Below are 20,389 nucleotides of genomic sequence, written 5' to 3'. Positions count from 1 at the left end.
ATTTACCATATCCAAATTTGTGTAATGGGATATGACACGTTCTACAGGGGATTGAGGGGGGGGGGAGAAACTTTAATACGAGGAGAGAACCGTAAAATGTTTAAGCTCGCCTTGTATATAAATGAAATCCACCACCCAAATCCAGGTTCTCAGACAAGCTGACATGGGTTTGATTACAGAATGAAGTGTAATTAGCTGCTTAAGTTCTCCAGCGAGGTCTTTCAGCGATCTTTAGATTCTATACAAACACGTTACACCTCGAGACTTTACATATGTTCACTGGAGATAAACGCTAGAGCGCTTGCAGCTAAAGAGAAAATGTCCAAAAATAATCTGAATCGTAAATCAACAGTGTGTCTTATTGGTTTTCTGAAAGTACGAGCCCAAGCGTTTGATGCCAGAATAAATAGCGCAGTTAAGCCAAGGAAGTAAAAGTCGAGGCATGAAGGCCACGGACAACCTTAACGTCAATAAATAGTCATCGTCAGACATCTAAGAAAATATGCTCGCAACAAGGGAGACACTCATCTCCCGTCTTTTATGATGAGACACATCTGCAAAAGTTGAATCCAAGCTTTTAGGAGTCAGCAGTTTTTCATCATGCTTAATATGCCTGAATACTTTCTTGCTGTTTATCATCACTAAATCACGTCCTAATGTTAGAGAAAAAAGGGTGGTTGGGGGATGGATTAGTTCTTGATCTGGACCAGCACCAAATTCCATCCCTCTGCCAGGGATGAAGACCTGTTCGTTTTCTGTTTCTTTTGTTTGGGGATAATCAAATCAACAAATGGCAAAGAGCAGGGGTCCCCAAGTACAGGGCCCAGTACTGGGCCCCATGATCATTTGGTACCCATCTGCACAGAATTAAATGACCACTTGTCTACACACATCTTCCAAATTATTACTTTAAGATGCAGCCATAACAGCACGGCTCTCAATAGCCTACACACAACTGTTGTTGTTGTTTTGTTTTCCATTTACTGTATACTGTATTGCTCATTGTTTCATTCCCATGTATGGTTACATACAATTCTGCTGACTATTCCTGCTACTTTCTGGTCGCATTCACAACTCCATGTAGACTATGCTAAGTAAGTATATGTTAACATTTTTTTTCTATTTTATTTTTTATTCGAGTATACACTGATACCACCTGTGTCTATTTCATTCTCAACTGCTTAAATATAGAGAGCACATTCTAAGATGTAGTTTATTTTGCTACATACAATGATTATTGCTGATTTTTATGTTCAGTTCTGCATGCATCGGATCTACCGATTTATCTAGAGTATGCCATTCACGTCGCAGTATTTATTATTCATGTACCGCTGTCACTTTGGTGCTACTTATTTTCAATCTCCTTGCCTTGTAAATATGTACATAGATGTTTTGGGATTGGATGTTTTCAATTTTGTTTGCTGCTCGTGTATAGTTTGCTACCGTTATAGGGTAAAGTTCGCACAACTGTATAAGTAATGGCTCATTTTATATTATCAGTGCCGGGCCGAAACCTCCTATGTATGAATTTGGATTTTTTTTCACATATCTGTATTATTTGCCAGTCCATATGTAGGTCTGTTATTTTAACAAATTATTGACCAATAAGTGTTGAAAATAGCTTGCTCTCTTTCACGATGCATTGTTAACGCATTCACTGCCATTGACGTATTTATTTGTCCTATTTTTTGAACCTATTTTCATTTTTTTCAAATTTTTTCAAACAGTGTAAAAGAGGGTCCAAAAATGTGTGGCAGTGAATGAGATAATGGCTCAACAAACATGCCAACTTTTTCCATTTCGTTTAAAGTGATTGCTTTGGAGATGTGAGGATTACGCCCATTGCTAGTTATATGTTGTCGCTATGCAATGCCGACACAACAAAACCCACCCGATCATGACCACTCCAATGTTCTGGGCTGTTGTACAGCAAAATCTAGGGAAACCAAGAATACCATAATTAGCAGAAACTGAGACGTTAACACAAATTTTCATTCATATCCAAACCTTACCTACAACTGAACAAACAACATGTTGATCATGTCTTTATAAATCATTTGCCGCAAGCTGATTAGTGCAGAAATCAGACCGGCCACCAGGCCAAGCCTCCAAGCAGCCCTCTCCCGACATGCAGACAACATGGAGACAGGTTTGAGCCGAAATCAAATGTGAATGATGGATAGCTTTACTGCACAATGACCTCTGTCACTGGGCTCTTGCCCTAAATCAGTGCTCAGCGATAAGGGGCCCCATGCTAGCGCTTACCTTGGTATGTTCACCAGTAGACCTTATCTGCGGCTCGAGGAAGTTTGAGTAATAACTAAAGACAAGCCACAACAAAAGCCAACCCACCTTGTCAAACATCATTTACAATGTATAATCCCTTATTTCCATCTTTGCGGCTGTTAAGACAACAATTATAGGAGAACCACAGACATTTTGGGACTGCATCAAACCTGTTGTCGGGAGAGCTTTGCAGTTGGTTGTTGCTTTATCGAGGACTCAGAGGAAACAAGCGTTCGCAAGGATGGAGAAATGCAGAACAAACAACAAAGACGGGGATACTAGCACGACAACAATGACGCAGATTTTTTTTGCATTTCACAAAAAAATTAAAAGAGCAAACAGTATGCTGAAGTGAACAAAAATGATAATTGATTTTGCCAACATGTTAACTGGGTTTTTCTTTGGTGATGACAATTGGAAAGTCTTGAACTTCTTTGTTAAGATAACACCATTATTATTACATACTGTACTTTGTTTTGGACTTTCGGCTTAGTGCTTTTTAGTCAGGTCTCGGCACAGAGTTACTCACATGTTTGGCACAGTTTTTACGTTGTTTTTGCCCATCCTGAAGCAACCCACCCCCGAATAGCGTAAGGGTCTTGCCAAGGGACCCGACTGGATGCTACCGGTCTCCAAGGTCAGCGGTGCTGCCCACTGAGCCATCCAGCCACACAACTATTACATACTAAATAAAGTAAAAAAATTAAATCCTCAATTTTAATTGTAATGGAAGTTTACATGCGATCAGATAGGAAAGACTTTGCCTTTTTGACAATGTGGACCGCATGCAGCTCTTTATCCAAGGCAATTTTTGAACAGTCAGAAGAACTTGAATGTTTTTTTTTTGCTCCGTACAAGTTCTCTCTAGCATGATTAAACCTAAAAAGACAATTCTTGGTGTTTCCCCACCGTTGAGTATGGTAGTACAGAAAATACTGGCACGGCAGTGTAAAATTACACCTTTTTCAATACAGATCTAAATAAAAAAGGTGAAAAAAATGGAATAATGGACTTTTGACTGGAATAATGGACTTTTGATTCTAAGGACCCTGACCAAGACTGACCAAGTAATGTTGAGTAAATAAACACTGCCCTGCTAGCAGCGAACGTACATGCATACCCAAAATGATTATGGTAATTAGTGTTGTGTGTGGAAGAACAGGGAGGAGGCTGACAATGAGCAGAACAAAAGACGCTGAGGTTTACAGGATTTGGAACTCTAAGACCTGCATGTGTTCTCCAATTTGGAATACATGTGATGACGTGTTTATGCGTGTGTGAGAAAGACACAGGGGCGAGAGCTAGCATGCTTCCAGGCAGTCGCATCAAAACGGTGGAGGGAGACCAAACATGACATCAAACGTCGCAATTAGCTGACCCCTTTTCCCCGGAGTCGCAGTTTGAAATGGCCTGCCTTTAAAAGCGTGATTAAAATATGTTTGCTTTCTTATTCAAAATGACATTTGACAAGGTTAGCAATATTTCAACTAACTGCAAAAACATTCTTGTGGCCGTAATCCTTTACTTTTTTTCCATTGCAGAGCAGGGGTGCAGGTAACCTCCGAGTGAGTTTCCCATGAACTCATCGCTACAATTTTGGAAAGAAAACCGCTGGGAAGGAAGAAGAAAAAGCGTGTTTTGTTTCACCCGCACAGTTGAAGCTAAATGTTTTACAATGATTATTCAGGGAATTTAACCCCCCTTTTATTAAGTCATTTTGCTAACCACCAGCTCCATCCTTTGCACGGGACATGAAGACTGTCAGCAGCTCAGCGGATCAAGTTCCTCAAACCGTTAAACCCCCTCATCACCAAATTAGGAGAGGTGTATTCCACAGTCTGGTGGTCATCCCAAAAAAGACCAAACGTAAGCCGATGCTATTTAATGGTGCCTTTCACAGGCATTACATAAAACTACAAGCATAAAACTTGGAATTGATGTTGAGGCTACAAAGACAAACGTTTAAATGGAGTGTGTAGGCATGGCGTCCTGACAAAACAAGATGCAGATAAGCAATGATTCATGGGCCGGGATCAGTAACAGTCAGTATGAAGTTAATGGTTTTCACATCCACTCGAGTCACAGGGGAAGAGAATGTGAAGTGTCAGGCTCGGACAGTGAGCCAGGCCGGGCTTTTGCGGCAGCTGGGCTCAAAAACGGCGGTGGCACTTTGGATCAGAGGCCCTTTCGCCAGACAGCTCAATGCTGCCGCTTTCGCTTACGACCTCCAACCAAATCAGAGTTGTCATTTAAAGCACGCGGTTGTCATGGAAGAGACAGATCCCGCGTTTAACGCTGAGAGATTCCCAGGGTGAATTATATTGATAGCGTTCAAAATGAACAGCGGATTTCTCCGGCATCTCGATGACAGACATTTCTAAAGATGTGATCCAAAGGCCCTTCTTCTACACAAACTCGCCGAAAGATGATAAAGAAGGTGGTAACAATCAATACTCCTTTTGCGCTCCACAGCACCGACCCAACACAGTAAGGCCCTAATTGTATGGACGCTTTTCTGCTGGAAAAAAGAAAGTACTATTTTGTAATGTGTACAACCACGGTAAAAGGACCCATACGAGCAAAAATAAAAAGCAAAACATGCAATGTTAATCAAGTGGCTGAAACGCTGAAGAAATAGACTGGAGTCTCATACGACGTAGCGAAACTCTTGCGAGACTTTACGTATGACAGTCCGATTTGATGCTTTGGTCCGTACTTAAGGGTACCATTTAAGATGCGGTTTCTAGTATTTGGTCAGTCTGCATTTTGAGAATCAGACAGCCACAGACCCAGACAGTCCTAGACCGAGGTCAGTACTGAAGCTGGGACTATGATGCATCCATCCATCGATTTCTATTACGACTGATCCTGTGTAGGGTCGTGGGTCAGTCACCAGTCAGTTGCAGGGCACACATACAGACAGACAACCATTCCCTCTCACGTTCACACAGTGGGGACCCGAACCCACGTTGCCCGCATCAAAGTCAGGCTAATGTATCACTATACCATCAGCCACTGCTACGCAAGCAGAAAAAGTGACATTCACAAAGTTTACTAAGGTATTACTGTTCTAGTACAACGGATACTTTGGAGACAAATCTGTGTAGCTCATGGCGCTTGTGTATTAACCCTCACAATTGATGAGCATAATCAGAAGGTCAGCACTTGGACACAGGCTCCTCATGTGTCTTTGATTACACACTCCCACTAAGAGGGACGCAGGCAGCAAGGTTTAAGCTATCAGGCAATCAGATGGCGGACAGACGTGAAACTCAAAACAGAGGCAGTTTGTGAGGAGAGGGCTGCCTGAGAAAGAAAAAAGAAAAGAAAAAGATGGCTGGAAATGGGTCCCGACGAAGGTCTTTAACAAATGCCAGGCCGGTGAGGAAAGACTCAGATGTGCTTGTATTTCTTTCAGTGTCTAGCAACGAGGTCCTGAAGAGAATTAATTGTGAAATATCATACAAAAACAAATACGTCTCCTTCTGCCCTTTCAAATCTGTTACTTACGATATGTCAATCAAAAACGACTGCCGTGAACTACAATCAGATAAAGGTCCAACACAGGGAAACAAACAATCCCAACCGTATATATCAAAGTTATTCCGGTTGAGTGATGAGGTCACCCCGAAGACCGAAAGTTTTGAAAACCCTCTTCCAAGTAAAAATGAGGAATGATGGATGGAAATTCAAAACAGCATCACAGCATTTGACATTACTTATTGTGGGGCATGGATTGATTTTAAGGTGTTTTATGGTTCTGTGGCTTTACAACTCTGCTTAGAATTATTGTTATTGTATGGGATCATCTCGCTTAATGGCTGCTTGGGAGCCATGCCAATAAGAAAAGAAGGAACAGAGAGGAAAAAGGAAGACAAATATCACAATGTCTAACACTTGCTATAAATCAGCAAGAGCCTTTAATCAGGATCTTTTTTGTTAAAAGCAGAAATCCGCTTTGAATGAGGAAACCGCTAAACACATAAGCAAGCCTATCTTAACCAGGGAATTACATTTCCGGCAACGATATCTTCCTTCTAGATCACTGGTGATTGCATGGAAATACGTGCCTCAACAATGGTTCATGTGTAAAAGGTGAGAAGGAGGCAGGAAAACTACAACTGGAAAAAAAAGAAAAAAAGAGCGAATATAACAAGGGGTGGGATAAAAACTAAACAAGGTTATGTGTGGGACAGTGGACCTATAAAAAGGAGCCCGCTGTCTAGGTTATCTATAAGAAACCACTTATCACAAGCCAGCAGCCCTGCACAGTGACTGATGGGCCTCCACAGAGCATGAGTAGCGGGTGCATTATCTGGTACACACAGAGCGGCTCTTTAAACACAAAAGGCAGAAATATGAAGCATTGTTTCCTCGGTCTGTCATTTGGTACAAAACAAGGTTTTTGCTGCGCCGTCTCAAATAGAACGACCCAAACACTGGTAGACGACATGGAAATACCAACTAAGATAAGGAAGGTGAGCTGAAGAATTTATGATCTCTGATTTAGAGACCTGCATATGCTTTTCCATATATTCTGATTCTATTTTTGTGATCCAATTTTTTCACAACTTTGCGTTTTTGTCTAATAGTCCGTGTCCCGATGCTGAATTAGTGTCTTTACTGCTATTGCAGTGTTTTTGTAAGCATTTATTTCCGATTAGGGCAGGATGATTGACTGACTGTAACAAAGGGTGCAGTACTTGGTTACAACCAGCTGTGGCACTGTTGAGTCAGTCTTAAGTTAAAAAAAATACGCATCAGCTACATCGAACACCTCGGGGCAGTTTAAAACAATACTGGCGTGGAAGCAGGAGTTCAGACCATTCACACAGAAATCCTCCTATTGCATTTAATAAAATATAAATAAAATAACTGATCAATCATCCTTAATTTTCCTCAAATTCAATCACGTAAATTCAGTCACATTCCTATCCCTATTTTCTCATGGCGACTCATCTAGAATTTTCTGGTTCAGTCCTTCCTCCAAGTTATCGCACAAAGATACTGACAGAATGGGCCAAAACCACCCACTGCTGTATCTTTGTATACTGATGAACTTGCTTCAACTTGGTTTGCCGTCACATGGACATGGCAATTGGATAGAATGAGAAAGTGATATAATAATAATTTTAAAAATATGTACAATGCATTAGAACTCACTATAATTTATATATTTTTAAACATTTAGGTAAATAATGGATAAAAAATACAATTACATTTCGATTTTGCGCAATATGATATATTTTGAATATGTGTGGACGACAAATTGGCACAAGACATGATTTAAATAAAACAAATCACTATAAACGGGGGGAATCACAATATAAAGATCCAGGATTTTTTTTTACCACCAAAACATATTGATTCTAAACACAAACAAAACAAATCTGCCATTGTAGACATGAGGGTGCATAGAAAGAAACTCACAATGAAAACTGTGCCAAAGTCACACTTTCAGCATAAAAATATCCCTCTAAGCCCAGCAGGGCACTACAGAAAAAAAAAATGAGGTGAAGAAGAGTGTCTCTGTGATTCTGATGTTATACATTGTGAAAGCTGACAAAAAACATGGACATTCATCTTTAAAAAAAAAAAAAAAAGTCCCAGCGCCCCCCCAAAAAAAAAGAAAAAAAGAAAAAGGAATTCACAGCGTTGACACACTCACACCTTATTTTACTTGAGGCTTTCTTCTCCATCTCGCAGTTTCGCGGCCAAGCAGGACAGGAGGAGGGATATACTGTATGTACCACCGAGGTGCCACTTTCTCTACTGCTCCACCCTTGTGCGTGGCGGCCGTGTCAAAACTGGCTCTTCGTCTCAATGCTAAATGACAAATTTGGATAATGCACACATATGACCTTCCTTATATAAATGGCAGACATGGAGGCTTGAATAAAGCTAAATCCCCAGGCTGCTGGAGAGACCTGAGAGTGCGGATTACACTGCGGACGCCTTAAACAATGCGCCCGAATGTGCATCCTTATAAGCATGAAATCCTTGAAGCATCACAGCTTACTTGTCATTTGGCATTAATACTCCAGGATGCCGGTGCAGAAAGGGGGTGTGGGGGGGGGATGCGGCGGGCAACTGCATTGCACTGCTGTGTGCTGTGGCAACCCAAAACAAACATTTGCAAAGGCCTAAAGGAACTAGCCTTGTGCAGACTTATTTTTCCCTTTTTTTTCTGTCCGTGGATATTCTATGAGAGGATGTCATAACAAAGGAAACAATAAAAGAGGCCACGTTCTTGCGCAGCATGCGGTGCCCATAACTATAAATAAGAGCATGGCAAAGTCAGATGCGCTTATGCTTCATCGGGGAGGCTAATATTGCTGCCTTCACAAATAGGAGTACTTAATTAATATTCATGATTTTGCCTGTATATGCCTGTTTTGCTTATTTGCTTCGTAAAAATAATACACAGGGCAACAACGGTCTTGACCTACGACATTTCGAGATTACGTATAGCGCGCAATGAACTAATATTGTTAAAACAGTCATCAAGCGGCCGAAGAAGGCATGCTCAGTTACCACCCCTACTTGCTAGTTGATTTGATTGTTTTATATTTATGGCCTGAAACTGTTTTTCGTATTAATACTTACTGTAATCATGACTTTAATACCAACTTAGCGTAGGTTAGTAATAGACCGCGGCGTGTTCCAATTTTACAATGTAATGCAATGACAGGGGTAGTCAAACACAAATTTAAATGGACACAAAGGACTTTTTCAATTATTCAAACTGCTATTGATTGAGGTTGGTCAGACCACGTGGTAATACTATAATATTCAAGGCAAAATGTCATTTCAATTCAAAACAACAACAAAAATACAAAGTAAAATTAAATATTGTATTCTTCCATTTTTATATAATAAAAGCAATAGATGAATAAATCAAAAGGATGAACCATGTCATTAATTCGATGAGAAATAATTGCAAGTTGATTCATTTAGCACGCGCAATGTGATTTATCAAACCTTAAATGATTTACGCTGGTTGATTTTGCGTCGTTAAATAGCACATTCGGTCTTGCAAACATTTTTGAAATGCCAACAAAAAATATTGAGACGTGTCTAATCTGAATTATCTGAGGGCTGACTTGGAGCGAGTCACAAGAAGTTGTCATGCTATGTCACCAATGTCAAAACTTATTTTAACTCTGCATTTCTGTGCATCTGATTTGTACTAGTTGTTGTCCTAGTTTTCCAGGTGTGCTACCCAATGTTTTAAACACAATGTTACGCATATCTGTTTGCCTCTTCCACTAACACTTCCAATTCCATCACTTCAAAATTTCACATGATGAAAACCACCAGACACTTTCATAGAGTGAGTGAAAACACAATTTACTGACCCTATTCGTGATCTGAAACAAAAAAATGGACCGGAAAACTGGACATTGTGTGCAAATATAAAATATTTGGTCCATATATTTGCATTTTCTAAATTTGTCTGTTACAAAATGTCATTTTGACTCCAACATATTGTTGTGGCAGGACACAGGACTTGCAGGTGTGACAGTCACCCTAGAAGTGCTGGGACCTGTCCTCGGGGGTGCCCTGGCTGTTACGTCCAGCCACATTGGATCAGCTGCAGTAGTCATGGCCTTTGGGTGCTCTCTCTCTTTCTGTCTCAGGTGACATCTCCTATCTGCTATAGCACTATGATGACCGAGCTGCAAATAACATAACCCAACCAAACAAATATAATATTCTGTAAATATATATCTGTAACTACTCAGGCTTTTGGAGCAGTCAGCAGTGATTGTTTCAGACCCCCCACCCGCCCCATCATTACCTTCAAGTAATTGAGCGCTAAGCTATTTGGAGAATTCCAACAAAAATGATAGGCATGTCCATTAAAATAGGACAATGTTGGATCAAGAAATTAAATTGCTTCAATTGACAGGCATTAACTGAATTAGCGCAGCAAAACCCACAGCGTGCGGTTTTGGACCGTAATTGGGAAAAGTTCACAAAGATCGGAAGCTGTGTAATTGCAGCTGTGTCAAGTCATCAAGAGCATCACAGATGCAGTTCTGTCTCAATGTTAGCCAACGTGTCAGCGAATAGATTAATAATGACAAGTTTTGTATAACTCAAAGTTAAAAAAAAAAAAAAAATACAGGCAGTAAAACATTTGACTTATAACTTTCAGAGTCTTTTTCTAGTATTTACGGGAAGACGTGATATATTCCACATTATGGAAATGAACCTTTCAATTAGGTATATTATGCATCGATTTGCACAATTTAAAACAGTTCCCAGGTGTCTCAATAAGATGTTTGTGAAACAAAATGTGTAAAGAGCGCTATAATTCTTGATCCTTGGGATATTTTGACATTTGTTTTAAGCATCACATAAATCAGCCTGTTTCCAGGCCACCTTGCCTCCTGTACTGCTAGGCCAATAGAGTACGGCTTTCGTTACCATGATTTTCTGGGACAAGGTAAGCGGTCTCTACTTGTGGAAGAGGGGGTCTAACGAGGACTTTGTACAGTGCACTTCTGTTTATGTATCACATGTTGCCAATTTCACTGAATTTATCAGAAGCTAACCCAGCTAGCGATTGCTAATCTGCACATCCACCAAATTAAATACAACCTTTTGTTTTCAATAGTTTTTAAGATGGGGCTGTCTGGCGGTCGCAAATGGCAGGATGTTCGTCAAGCCCAGCAGACAAGTCATAAGTGCGAGGATGGTGCTGAGTAATATTAGCACATATTTACATCAAAATTCTGAACAGTTTGGTCTAGATATTTCGGGGGAAAAAGGCAGCCCGCGAAAAGTAGTTGTGTAATTTCACAATTGAACAATGTTTAAAGAGAGACAGTTTCAATTACAACAATTGCCGAGGGGAAAAAAACCCAAATACTAGCAGCATCCAAGAACAGATTGAGATCGACTCTAGCTACTCCAATGCAAAGAGCATATAAAATAAATAAATGCAAATGCATGTTTGCGCCTGAACACATTTCCAAGTGGTCAAGACAGATGATGTATTAAGTCAAACCAAAGATCTTAACCTGCTTCATATGAGGGAGAAATGAGGCATACTGTACCATTATATTATCAATCTTTTTTTTTTGTGGACGTCTGACAGCTCCTTATCAGAGCTCACCTTTTCACGCCTCTGTTAAGGAGGCCAATGTTCAACATTTGCTGTTTAAAAATCTCACAGCTGACTGAGTTTGGGGGGGGGGTGCATCTATGGACTGGCCATCATGGGGAAAAGTAAAGGCGAAACATTTATTCTTTTAATCTGATATGCGATGACTCAAAGCCATTTTGTGCCAGTTTGCACATTATATTCTGATTAGCGCAATTGATTCTTTCATAGAACACTATTGCAATAGGGAGGGCAATTAAATAGTACATAGATCTTTCATCGTTAGAACCAATATTAATGGGTGGACTTTGTCCGGAGAAGGCATATCGTTAGACTTAATAAAGAAAACAAGAGGATGAAGCTACAAAAGAAAGACAAGCAGCTCAATTGCTCATGTGGTTTGTGAGGTATGATATTAATATCCGCTGTTTTAGTGTTTTGATTGATTTCGTGGGGTGGTACAATGGACCAGTGGTTAGCACTGGGGCCTCGCAAAAATAATCCTGGGAAAGAGGACTGCTGATACCGACAAAAACAGTAGTATTCAACTTCAGGGAGTTTTCTATTGGAGAGGCGGCCTTTTTTGGGGGTAAACATTTATGTTGATTAGTCGACAGTATTGTTACGACCATGTTACAATGGAAATGAAATATGTGCTGTAACTGCCATGCAGTAGGAGTTGCTATTAGAGTGCACTCTTACCTTTGGTTCCTCTAAACAGTACATTACAGTTTTTAGCACTGCAGTGAACAGCTGCAAAATTGCATATTTTTTAGCGATTGTTTATTATGGGTTTTACGATACGAATTCAGAGTTGCACGCCTTTAGTATAGTATACTAATTTACTGTAGGCGAGAGACGTTGTGCCGCAACTTGCCAAACAGTAATGTTTACTACTAGAAGACATGCAGCATAATAGAAGAGTCAGAGAAGAGCCCCAACTAAACTCCAGTCATCGTAATTGTTGCCACAGAGAGATTACAGTATATGGCTGTTAGTATTGTTGTATGCTATGTTTGTATGTATGGGTGCTCTGCAAGTGCTCAAGAAGCAGTTAAATGTTTTTTTTAATTACCATAATGTCAATACTAACACATTATTAATTAGCATTAAGCTAGCAGGTGTTTCTTATTTTATGGTCTAGTTGAAAATGTTGGTTTGGATAAAAAATGTAATTAATTTTTGTTTTGTGTCAGTTTTACAATGAACATCAACAGCAAGCATGCTTTATCTTTTATTTGGAAAACTTTGTGAGAGTCTTTTTTTTTCTCAGTGATAATATAAGACATGATACTTTAAAAGTGTGTTTTATTGCGTTTAAAGTGTTTTAATGAGTTTAATTGTCTTTAAAGCAGCTAGACAACCACAGTCTCGATAAATAGCAGATTTTCCCCGATTCACAGGTGGATCTGGGACATATTTCTCCAATAAATGAGAGATTGATGTACTGATGTGTATTTTTTTGTTGTTATATGTTGTTTTAACTGAGTAGTTTGTTTTCATGTGTTCATTTACTCTCCCATTGGGTTATCTAATAATAACAAAAGCCCTGTTACTGAAGTAAAAGGTAATTACGGCTACATAGTGACGCTATCCGTTTTTGTGGCCAACTGGCCAACATTGTGGATACAAGGCATACTAATGAGCTGTGAGTAACCGAATAACTACCAAAAAAAACACAATACCTTGATCAAAGAGGGCTATTTAAAGAGATATCACACCGGTGTCCGCTCTGAACATTATCTACTTCTCCCAAATCACACACGAGGCTCATCATGTGTTTAATATTCACCAGCAGGTGAATAATTCTTATGCAAGTCTGATAGTTGGGCGAGATGGATAACTCAATTATCTGAACATCAGTCAGAGCAGAGGGCCTCGCCGGCTCTGGAACGCCACCGGCCAAGATTGATAGCTGAACGACGCCAATGGCCGTCGCTTCGCCGCCTCATCCAGGCACTGGACTTGAACATGCCGTTTGATTCCACACAAGATCATTTTTCCACTCATTTTTTCCCCAGCTTTTCCTCTTCTTTCTTTGGAGCATTGTAAGTGAAGCATCATTACCCCTCACTCCACTGAAGAGGGGTTCATTATGGGGTTAGTGTGTTGGCAAGACTATTGTTTGGATGATAAATGTAGTTGGTTAAAGCTTTGGAGAGAAAATGACTTGTTTTTTCCCCCCCTCACTTTCTGCTACAAAACCACGATCCCAGAGCTCCCCTTATTGCGAGAAACCGAGAGCAATTAACACAAAGGGCGAAGCAGTTTGGTTGAACCAAAGAGGGAATTTGGGAAAATAAGCAAATCAGTGGATATGTCAATCAAGGGCAATGAAGTAATCACAAAGTCTGCTGTGGATTCTTAAATAAAAGCTCCAGGGTTTGTAGAAATGTGAAGCAAAAAGGATTGGACAAACACCCCAAACATCAGCCCTTTAGGGCTCGCTTTTCTGTTTATACGATCAAGCATTGACCCAGAATGATATAAATACCTGAGACGATGATGTAAAAGGTCTAACGATGAATGAAAAGCGATTTCACATTTTGAAATGTCAACATTAAATGTCAATTAAAAAGTAACGGTTGGTGGATAAGGTTGGGACTGACAGTTTTACATTTCTATTCTGACAACAATGTTTATCTGATCGGGCTTCTGGCTGACATGATGGGATCTACGTTGTCAGTTGTCTAATACATTTGGACAAGGCTGTGCCACGGAATATCAATATAAGACACCTCCAGGCCATATAAGTAAAGGCTCAGGATAACCCTAACCTTAGAATCAGCATGTAAGTATCATGAAGGTTTGACCGACTGGTAACAGGCGACGCTGCGATAAAAGATGCAAACCAAAGAGCCTTTATTCAATCCAAGCCAAAGAAAGAGGAGTGAAGAAAATCTATTTTTGGAAACATCTGATCTGCTTCTCTTGCTGACACTACTTCTACTCATACAAACACTGGTCACTTATATAGATTTAGTAAAAAAAAAATAAAAATAAAAAAAAAGACAGGCTCATGATTATCTTTTACTATCCTCTTATTTGTTTTGAGGTATTGAATGAGGCCCTTTGAAGACAGAAATTGAAAAAAAAAAAGGGTCCCTTTCAGCCACATTGCACTTTTTTCTCCCCATTCACAACACTTAAAGCCGTTGGGATGGGTATTTTAATTGATTAGTCAATTGTTAAGAATTGAGACAAGCATGAGCTAGGTCTAATCAAGTTTGCACATACGGCACAGCTGTAAAACAATGTCGATGTTTATTTTGTTTGTTATATTTTATTTCTTGCTTTGACTTATTTTAACACAGTTGTCACGGATTGATTTCTCGGATTGAATTGATGGTCCATTTTTCCACAGTCTGTCAAAAAGTTTCACTGCCCATCTCTAGCGGAAAACAGTTCAAATTATGTTTATTTTTTTCATATTTTGCAGAACTACACGGAATGACGAGTCCTGTCATTTCTTGAGACACATCCATTTAACACAAATTTTTATTTTATGCTAACAGAGATAAAAAGTAGCGATATGGAATGGGGGCCACTTATATTTACGATGATAAATATAAAGGGAGCCATCAAGCAAGGGTGGAACTGCAAATGTGTACGTTCGAACGTACTCACAAGTACAAGTACGTATTTTCCAGTCAAAACTTTTTACTCCACATTGTCAGTTCCACATTTCTGTAGCAGGCAGCTACTACGTAAGATGTGTATTTACGGACACCAGAACAGTCCAAGAGTTTCGATGAGTCATAAAGGAAGAAGCCAGCTAACACAAAGTAAAGAAGATGGTATTATTATAATGACAGAAAGAATACAACATTAAAACAACATTTTAAAAAAACTGTAGCAAAACAAACGCAACGGGAAAATCTGGAAACCAAGACCGACCTGTTCCAGTAGCTCCAAAACTGTTCGTTGAGATAGGTGTGGTGACTGTGGTCATCTCCAAATGATGCCTTGCTCTCAATCCAGTGAACAATGTGTCCCTCCACAGCTTTTCATAAAGACAGATAAATAACAAGTCATACCATCAAAGCCCAGGAATAACCATTCACATTGCACCAACTACACCAGAGCATAGCCCATTACAAGAAAATGTAAGATCAACACAATTATGGAAAACAATACTAACCAACAGGGACCTCCAGGATGATGTCAGGTGTTTTGTCATAACCTTTAGCTCTCAGTTGGTTTTCATCTAAAACAGTGGGCAGATGAGTCGCATTTGTTTTACTTTTGATTGCACAATATCCGTCCAAAAGCTTCACCAATACGTCGTTCGCAAAGTTCCCTTGGTGTGAGGCATCACAACGTTTACAACACTCGGCCGCGTATTTGCTGCCCGTGCACAAAAAAGCAGAGCTCCAGTTTGTAGTTGGGTGAAGCTTCATAAAATATATAGCGAGGGGACAAGGTTGGCATTATAGTCTGAGTAAGCCCGACCCCGATCCTCACAGACCGCAGCCATTGTCCTTGACTTTTTGCACACTTCAGCCATTATCCGCACAACACCTGATTTCTCCATTAAATCTCGGGCTGACCAGGTCATTCGGTTCCAAGGGCCTGCCTCTTTGTCTCCAGTCATGCTCGACTAATGGGGCACGAAGGAGAATTGAGAAGAGATGGAGGGTGCTGGTGTCAGTAAAGAGGCAGCATCAGCCAAGGATGGAGAAAGGGGAGCCGAGAGTGAGGTCAGAGTGGCTGCCAGAGGCCTGTGGTGCACGGGGGGCATCCCGGGCTCTGCTAATGCGTCTGCACCAGGAAAGGGGAGCGCTATTGGCCGCGGCTGGGCTGTTGACATTGTCATGTGGCTCTGATCGCCTTTTTACGCCACCTTTGATTAAAATTAATGGGCCGTCCCTGCTGTTGGGTAGCTTATTTCCAATCCATTTATCAACTGGGGTGAGGCTGCCTCAGTGGCCCTCGTGCCCTCTGACAGTTTTAGAACAGTCCTCCGTATAGCCGTGAAGAAAGGTCAACACCGCGGGTCCAAATAAATGATGTGGTCTTAATGACACAAGGAATGACTTTCATCCTTCACTCACCTGACCTATGGGATGATGATGATGGGATGTGGGGGGGAGGGGGTGGAGAGGGGGGGAGCGGGGGTTAAATATTAACTTCCACAATTTCACACATGGGCACTACCTTGATTAAATTCGGTTGAGACAAAATCATAATTCCAAATACATAACCCTGCACGTTGCAACGATGCAATTTTATGAAATTATAACTTAATATCGACGGTCATGTGAGGAGCAATTGATGTTGGCCGTAGTATAACCAAAATGGCAGGGGTTTGTTAATTTGGGGAAGTCATGTTCGGGACCGCCATGGGTGGATTTACATTCAGATTATACCTCTCACATCGGAAAAAATGTCACAATTCAGCATCACACATTTGTCAAAGAAAGCTGATTCTGACCAGCACTCGGTAACTACAAAACAAATTTTAATCAGCAGGATAGACAAAATGAATGACATTAAAACTGATGACAGTACAACTTCGAGAGCATGTCCTCAGATGGGAGATGACACTTTTACTAACATGAAACTATTAGGAACAAAATTACATATTAATTTTGCAGCAATAAATCACAGCCAGGTCTTCATTTAACAAGCATCCAACAAAGGCTACCCTTGAATGACGACTAAAACTTTATAGAATAGGGTTCAAAGGTCAAATGAGGACTTACCTAGGAAGGACAAATTCTTCTCCTTGAGTTTGTCACAGAGCAGCACCTCGTGCTCTTGCCCAATAGCACTGTGGGTAAAGAGTCAAGGATTTCAAAAGCAGTAGCTATCTACTGAAGCACCAAAATGTATGCAACTGTAAGCAAACAATAAAAAGCATTCAGTCATCATTAATTATGTGCAGCACCATTGCTTTTCCTGCTTTGACATGTTTGCTATGAAATCTATTGGGGCGTAGTATGCAAAGTAAAAGTCGTTTCTCTTCATGCCACTTATCAATCCAAAGCACAAGAGCGTAATCAAGTTTTCTGGTCAACCTTAATCAGCGCTCACAACAAATCTCTGAAGTGCATTACTGTACTAAGGAATTGGGAGGAGAGGCTTACAAGGTTCCATGTGTAACACTTAAATGTGTCGTAACAGCTTAACAATTTCATGAATTCAGAAACGGGTGTTTTGGGGAAAAAAACTACTGATTATTGAAACATGTAAAAAGGTAGAAACATTTTTTTTTTTGGCACAAGAAAAAAAAGGCTACTATTTCTTACAGTAGATTCAATGATTATATTGTAACCGAACACATTTTATTGGTTCTTGAAAAATCAGTTTAAATGCCCTAAAATGGCTTTGCAAATGGCTGGTAGTGAATGAGTTAAGCATTTCACCACAGGTTAGACATGAATAACTGAGTATGTGACAAATTCAGTTGAACTTGAAATACAGCACATAATATTTGCAGTACGCATGATTCGATTCCCGCTAATCTCTGATGTGAATGTTAATATGGAATGTCTAAGTGACTAACGTTACACATGCATTGGAAAAATGTGACCTGAACTATCCATGGTGCTGAACTGTATCCAATTGATGACAAAACAAAATGAGAATATTCATAAGATACAAGGGAGCCAGCTGGGAGTAATACCAATTGCTTTTATTCAATACCACCAAACTCAAGGCAATTTTATTCTTTTTACTCCGATCCATTCGCTGCACATGGACATTTAGAATCCCAGCCGTCCTACATCTCCTTCCACATCCTGTATCATTTGTGGTAGAGGGATGGCAAACGCCTCCTCCGTGAAGCAGAACTTTTATGTGGGGTGAAGGCAGACACATCTCATCCCCTTCAATAGCTCCTCGTCAATTTCAAGCTTAAAATTTTATGGGATAGGATACTGTTTGATGCAGTCTACCAGTGGTCCATAACAGCAGTCGTTTACTGTGCACTGAGGAGAGAGGGGGGGGGGAAGAAATATTACGGCGTGTGGCGAGAGCGAAAGAGAGAGAGAGAGAGAAAGGAGCAGGCGAGGGAAGGGATGCTATACAGTAATGAGCAAGAAGAAAACATGGGGATTCTGGCAGACAGGTGTTGGATGCAACAACATTCAAAAGCTCCTCATAAAAGTAGTCAACATGCAATGAAAATGAAAAAGACAAAAAAAATTTTTTAAAATGTACTTGGTAAACGTTCTTGGCCAAGGTTTGGTCTGGTATTAACGATGGTTCCTTAAGCATATTGTTGAGGACTGATTTGGCGGCTGTGAATGAGAAGACAAAACAGAACAAAATGACACATTTAACCTCTTTAATGGAATTACGCACTGGGTTTGTTTTTCCACTTGAACAATTCAAAGCCTCACCTCAAATAGAGGTCCTTCATTAAAAATAAATAAATGAATAAATAAAAAGAACACACAAAAACAGAAGCAGTGCTACCAAGTGCGACTGTATTTAAAATTTATGGAAGATTTACCATTCGGGAGTCATGGATTGTGGAATGTGACGAAGACCTACTATCTGTACCCTACAGTGAGTGACGAAGGCAATAATGAACCACAGAATAACTTATATTCATTTCAATACATATATACTATAAAGCAAACTACTGGAATGAAGGACCATTATAGGCGAAAAATATTTAAAATTATTCTTACAAATACATTGGCAAAAATAAAGCCACCAATAAATATTTTAGGTTTAATAACAAAAATAAAAATGTCCAAAATTTAAAAACAAAAATCGACACACATGTAGCGATACCATACGGAGAAGCAAAGCATTCTCTGTAGCTGAGTACATTAACACCAGCTGAAATACAGTAAATGCTATGCTGAGCGGAAAAAAAAACAGTGAAAACAGAGTTAACTGAATGGAACTGCCTAGTGCTGGATTAGCATACTAATCCATTAAAAAACAGCCGCTTGGTCTTCAATAGATAAATGTTTCAGTCCAGAGCACAGGAGCTCCATGTAGTTCATCTATGTTACAAACGCCGGCTGTTCTGCATGTCTCATCCCCATTCTTGCTCTACTAACATTATAAATCAGACAGAAAAGCCGGCCGGATGGGTTTCCCCGGGTACTGCAACAGAGGAGCGAGGAAAAGAGAGATGGAGAAAAAAAATAAAAAAATAAAAAATCTTAAATCATTTCTTAAAAAGATTTGGATTAAATGGATTGTAACATTGTGTGACGAAATGGCAGAGGCGCACCATTTTAGTGATATATACAGTATATATATGTGCTCCTGACAGACTCGCCGAATTATAGACGAAATGGGAATGTTTCAATTCACATTTCAGGCATGGATGGCTCCTGGAAAAACCCTGCAGACAATGCCTTGCTTATTTTAGGAAATTGTGTGTTGGAAAATATATCTGTATACGTCCAATGACAATACTGAAAGGCTCAGGAAAGCTTCTGAAATTCAAATGGACGTTTCAGTGAAGCCTCGTTGATGCCCTTTTACAGGTTTGCCGGTTGTGAGGAGGGCGAGCGGCGCTTCGAGCTTTCATCTATGGAATAAAGAAGGCCAGGTGGAAGAGGGACAGAGCCTTTAGCACTCCCTCCACGCTGACACCTCTTTTATTTGTGCTACCTTTTCTGTTTTAGCCTCACCCTCCAGCTCATAACCGCACACACTCCCTCTCACAACTGCCAAGCACGGGCTTTATTTCTTTGCTCATTTCTCTCCGAGCTTGGTCCCTTTTTATTCCCCCGCCCCCCCCACACACCTCCTTCTCGACGGATCCATACCGCATTCCCGAGCAGGAAAGAGGGGTTGTAATTTCCCCTTGAGTTAGGACACCTCATGACAAATGATAATGGGTAATCAATAAAGCAGGGGAAATATGAGGCGGCAAACTTTATGAAGCCAGGAGACGTATTACTCCACAGACAACAGTGTTTTCCCTTAACAAAGTCACTACTCGAGTGTGCCTAATAATCTGAAGGAAAATCAAAGGAGCTGCAACCACATCAGCAATATTGGCAACTTATTCCACTT

The 20,389-nt window shown here is 40.2% G+C and overlaps 1 protein-coding gene across 3 annotated transcripts in view; it reads right to left on the bottom strand.

The window, feature by feature from the left end:
* The window catches only part of cdin1 (CDAN1 interacting nuclease 1), a 70,727-nt gene that overhangs the window by 21,989 nt on the left and 28,349 nt on the right, over positions 1-20,389 (bottom strand). For 2 of the 3 annotated variants that reach the window (XM_086050368.1, XM_086050369.1), the window contains exons 7-11: positions 18,563-18,642; positions 18,281-18,330; positions 17,104-17,171; positions 15,540-15,605; positions 15,296-15,401 (exon numbers count right to left, since the gene is read on the bottom strand). In XM_086050368.1, the coding sequence (XP_085906494.1) occupies positions 15,296-15,401; positions 15,540-15,605; positions 17,104-17,171; positions 18,281-18,330; positions 18,563-18,642 (370 nt within the window). Of the gene's footprint in view, positions 1-14,916; positions 15,174-15,295; positions 15,402-15,539; positions 15,606-17,103; positions 17,172-18,280; positions 18,331-18,562; positions 18,643-20,389 lie in introns of those variants that run through there. The other variant, XM_086050370.1, reaches the window with a different exon arrangement.

The sequence above is a fragment of the Filicampus tigris genome, chromosome 13 (genome assembly GCF_054856515.1).
Source record: "Filicampus tigris isolate MCC_2025a chromosome 13, RoL_Ftig_1.0, whole genome shotgun sequence".
Classification (NCBI taxonomy): Eukaryota; Metazoa; Chordata; class Actinopteri; order Syngnathiformes; family Syngnathidae; genus Filicampus; species Filicampus tigris.
Note: the sequence above shows the minus strand (reverse complement) of the source record. Positions and strands in the feature narration are given on the sequence as shown.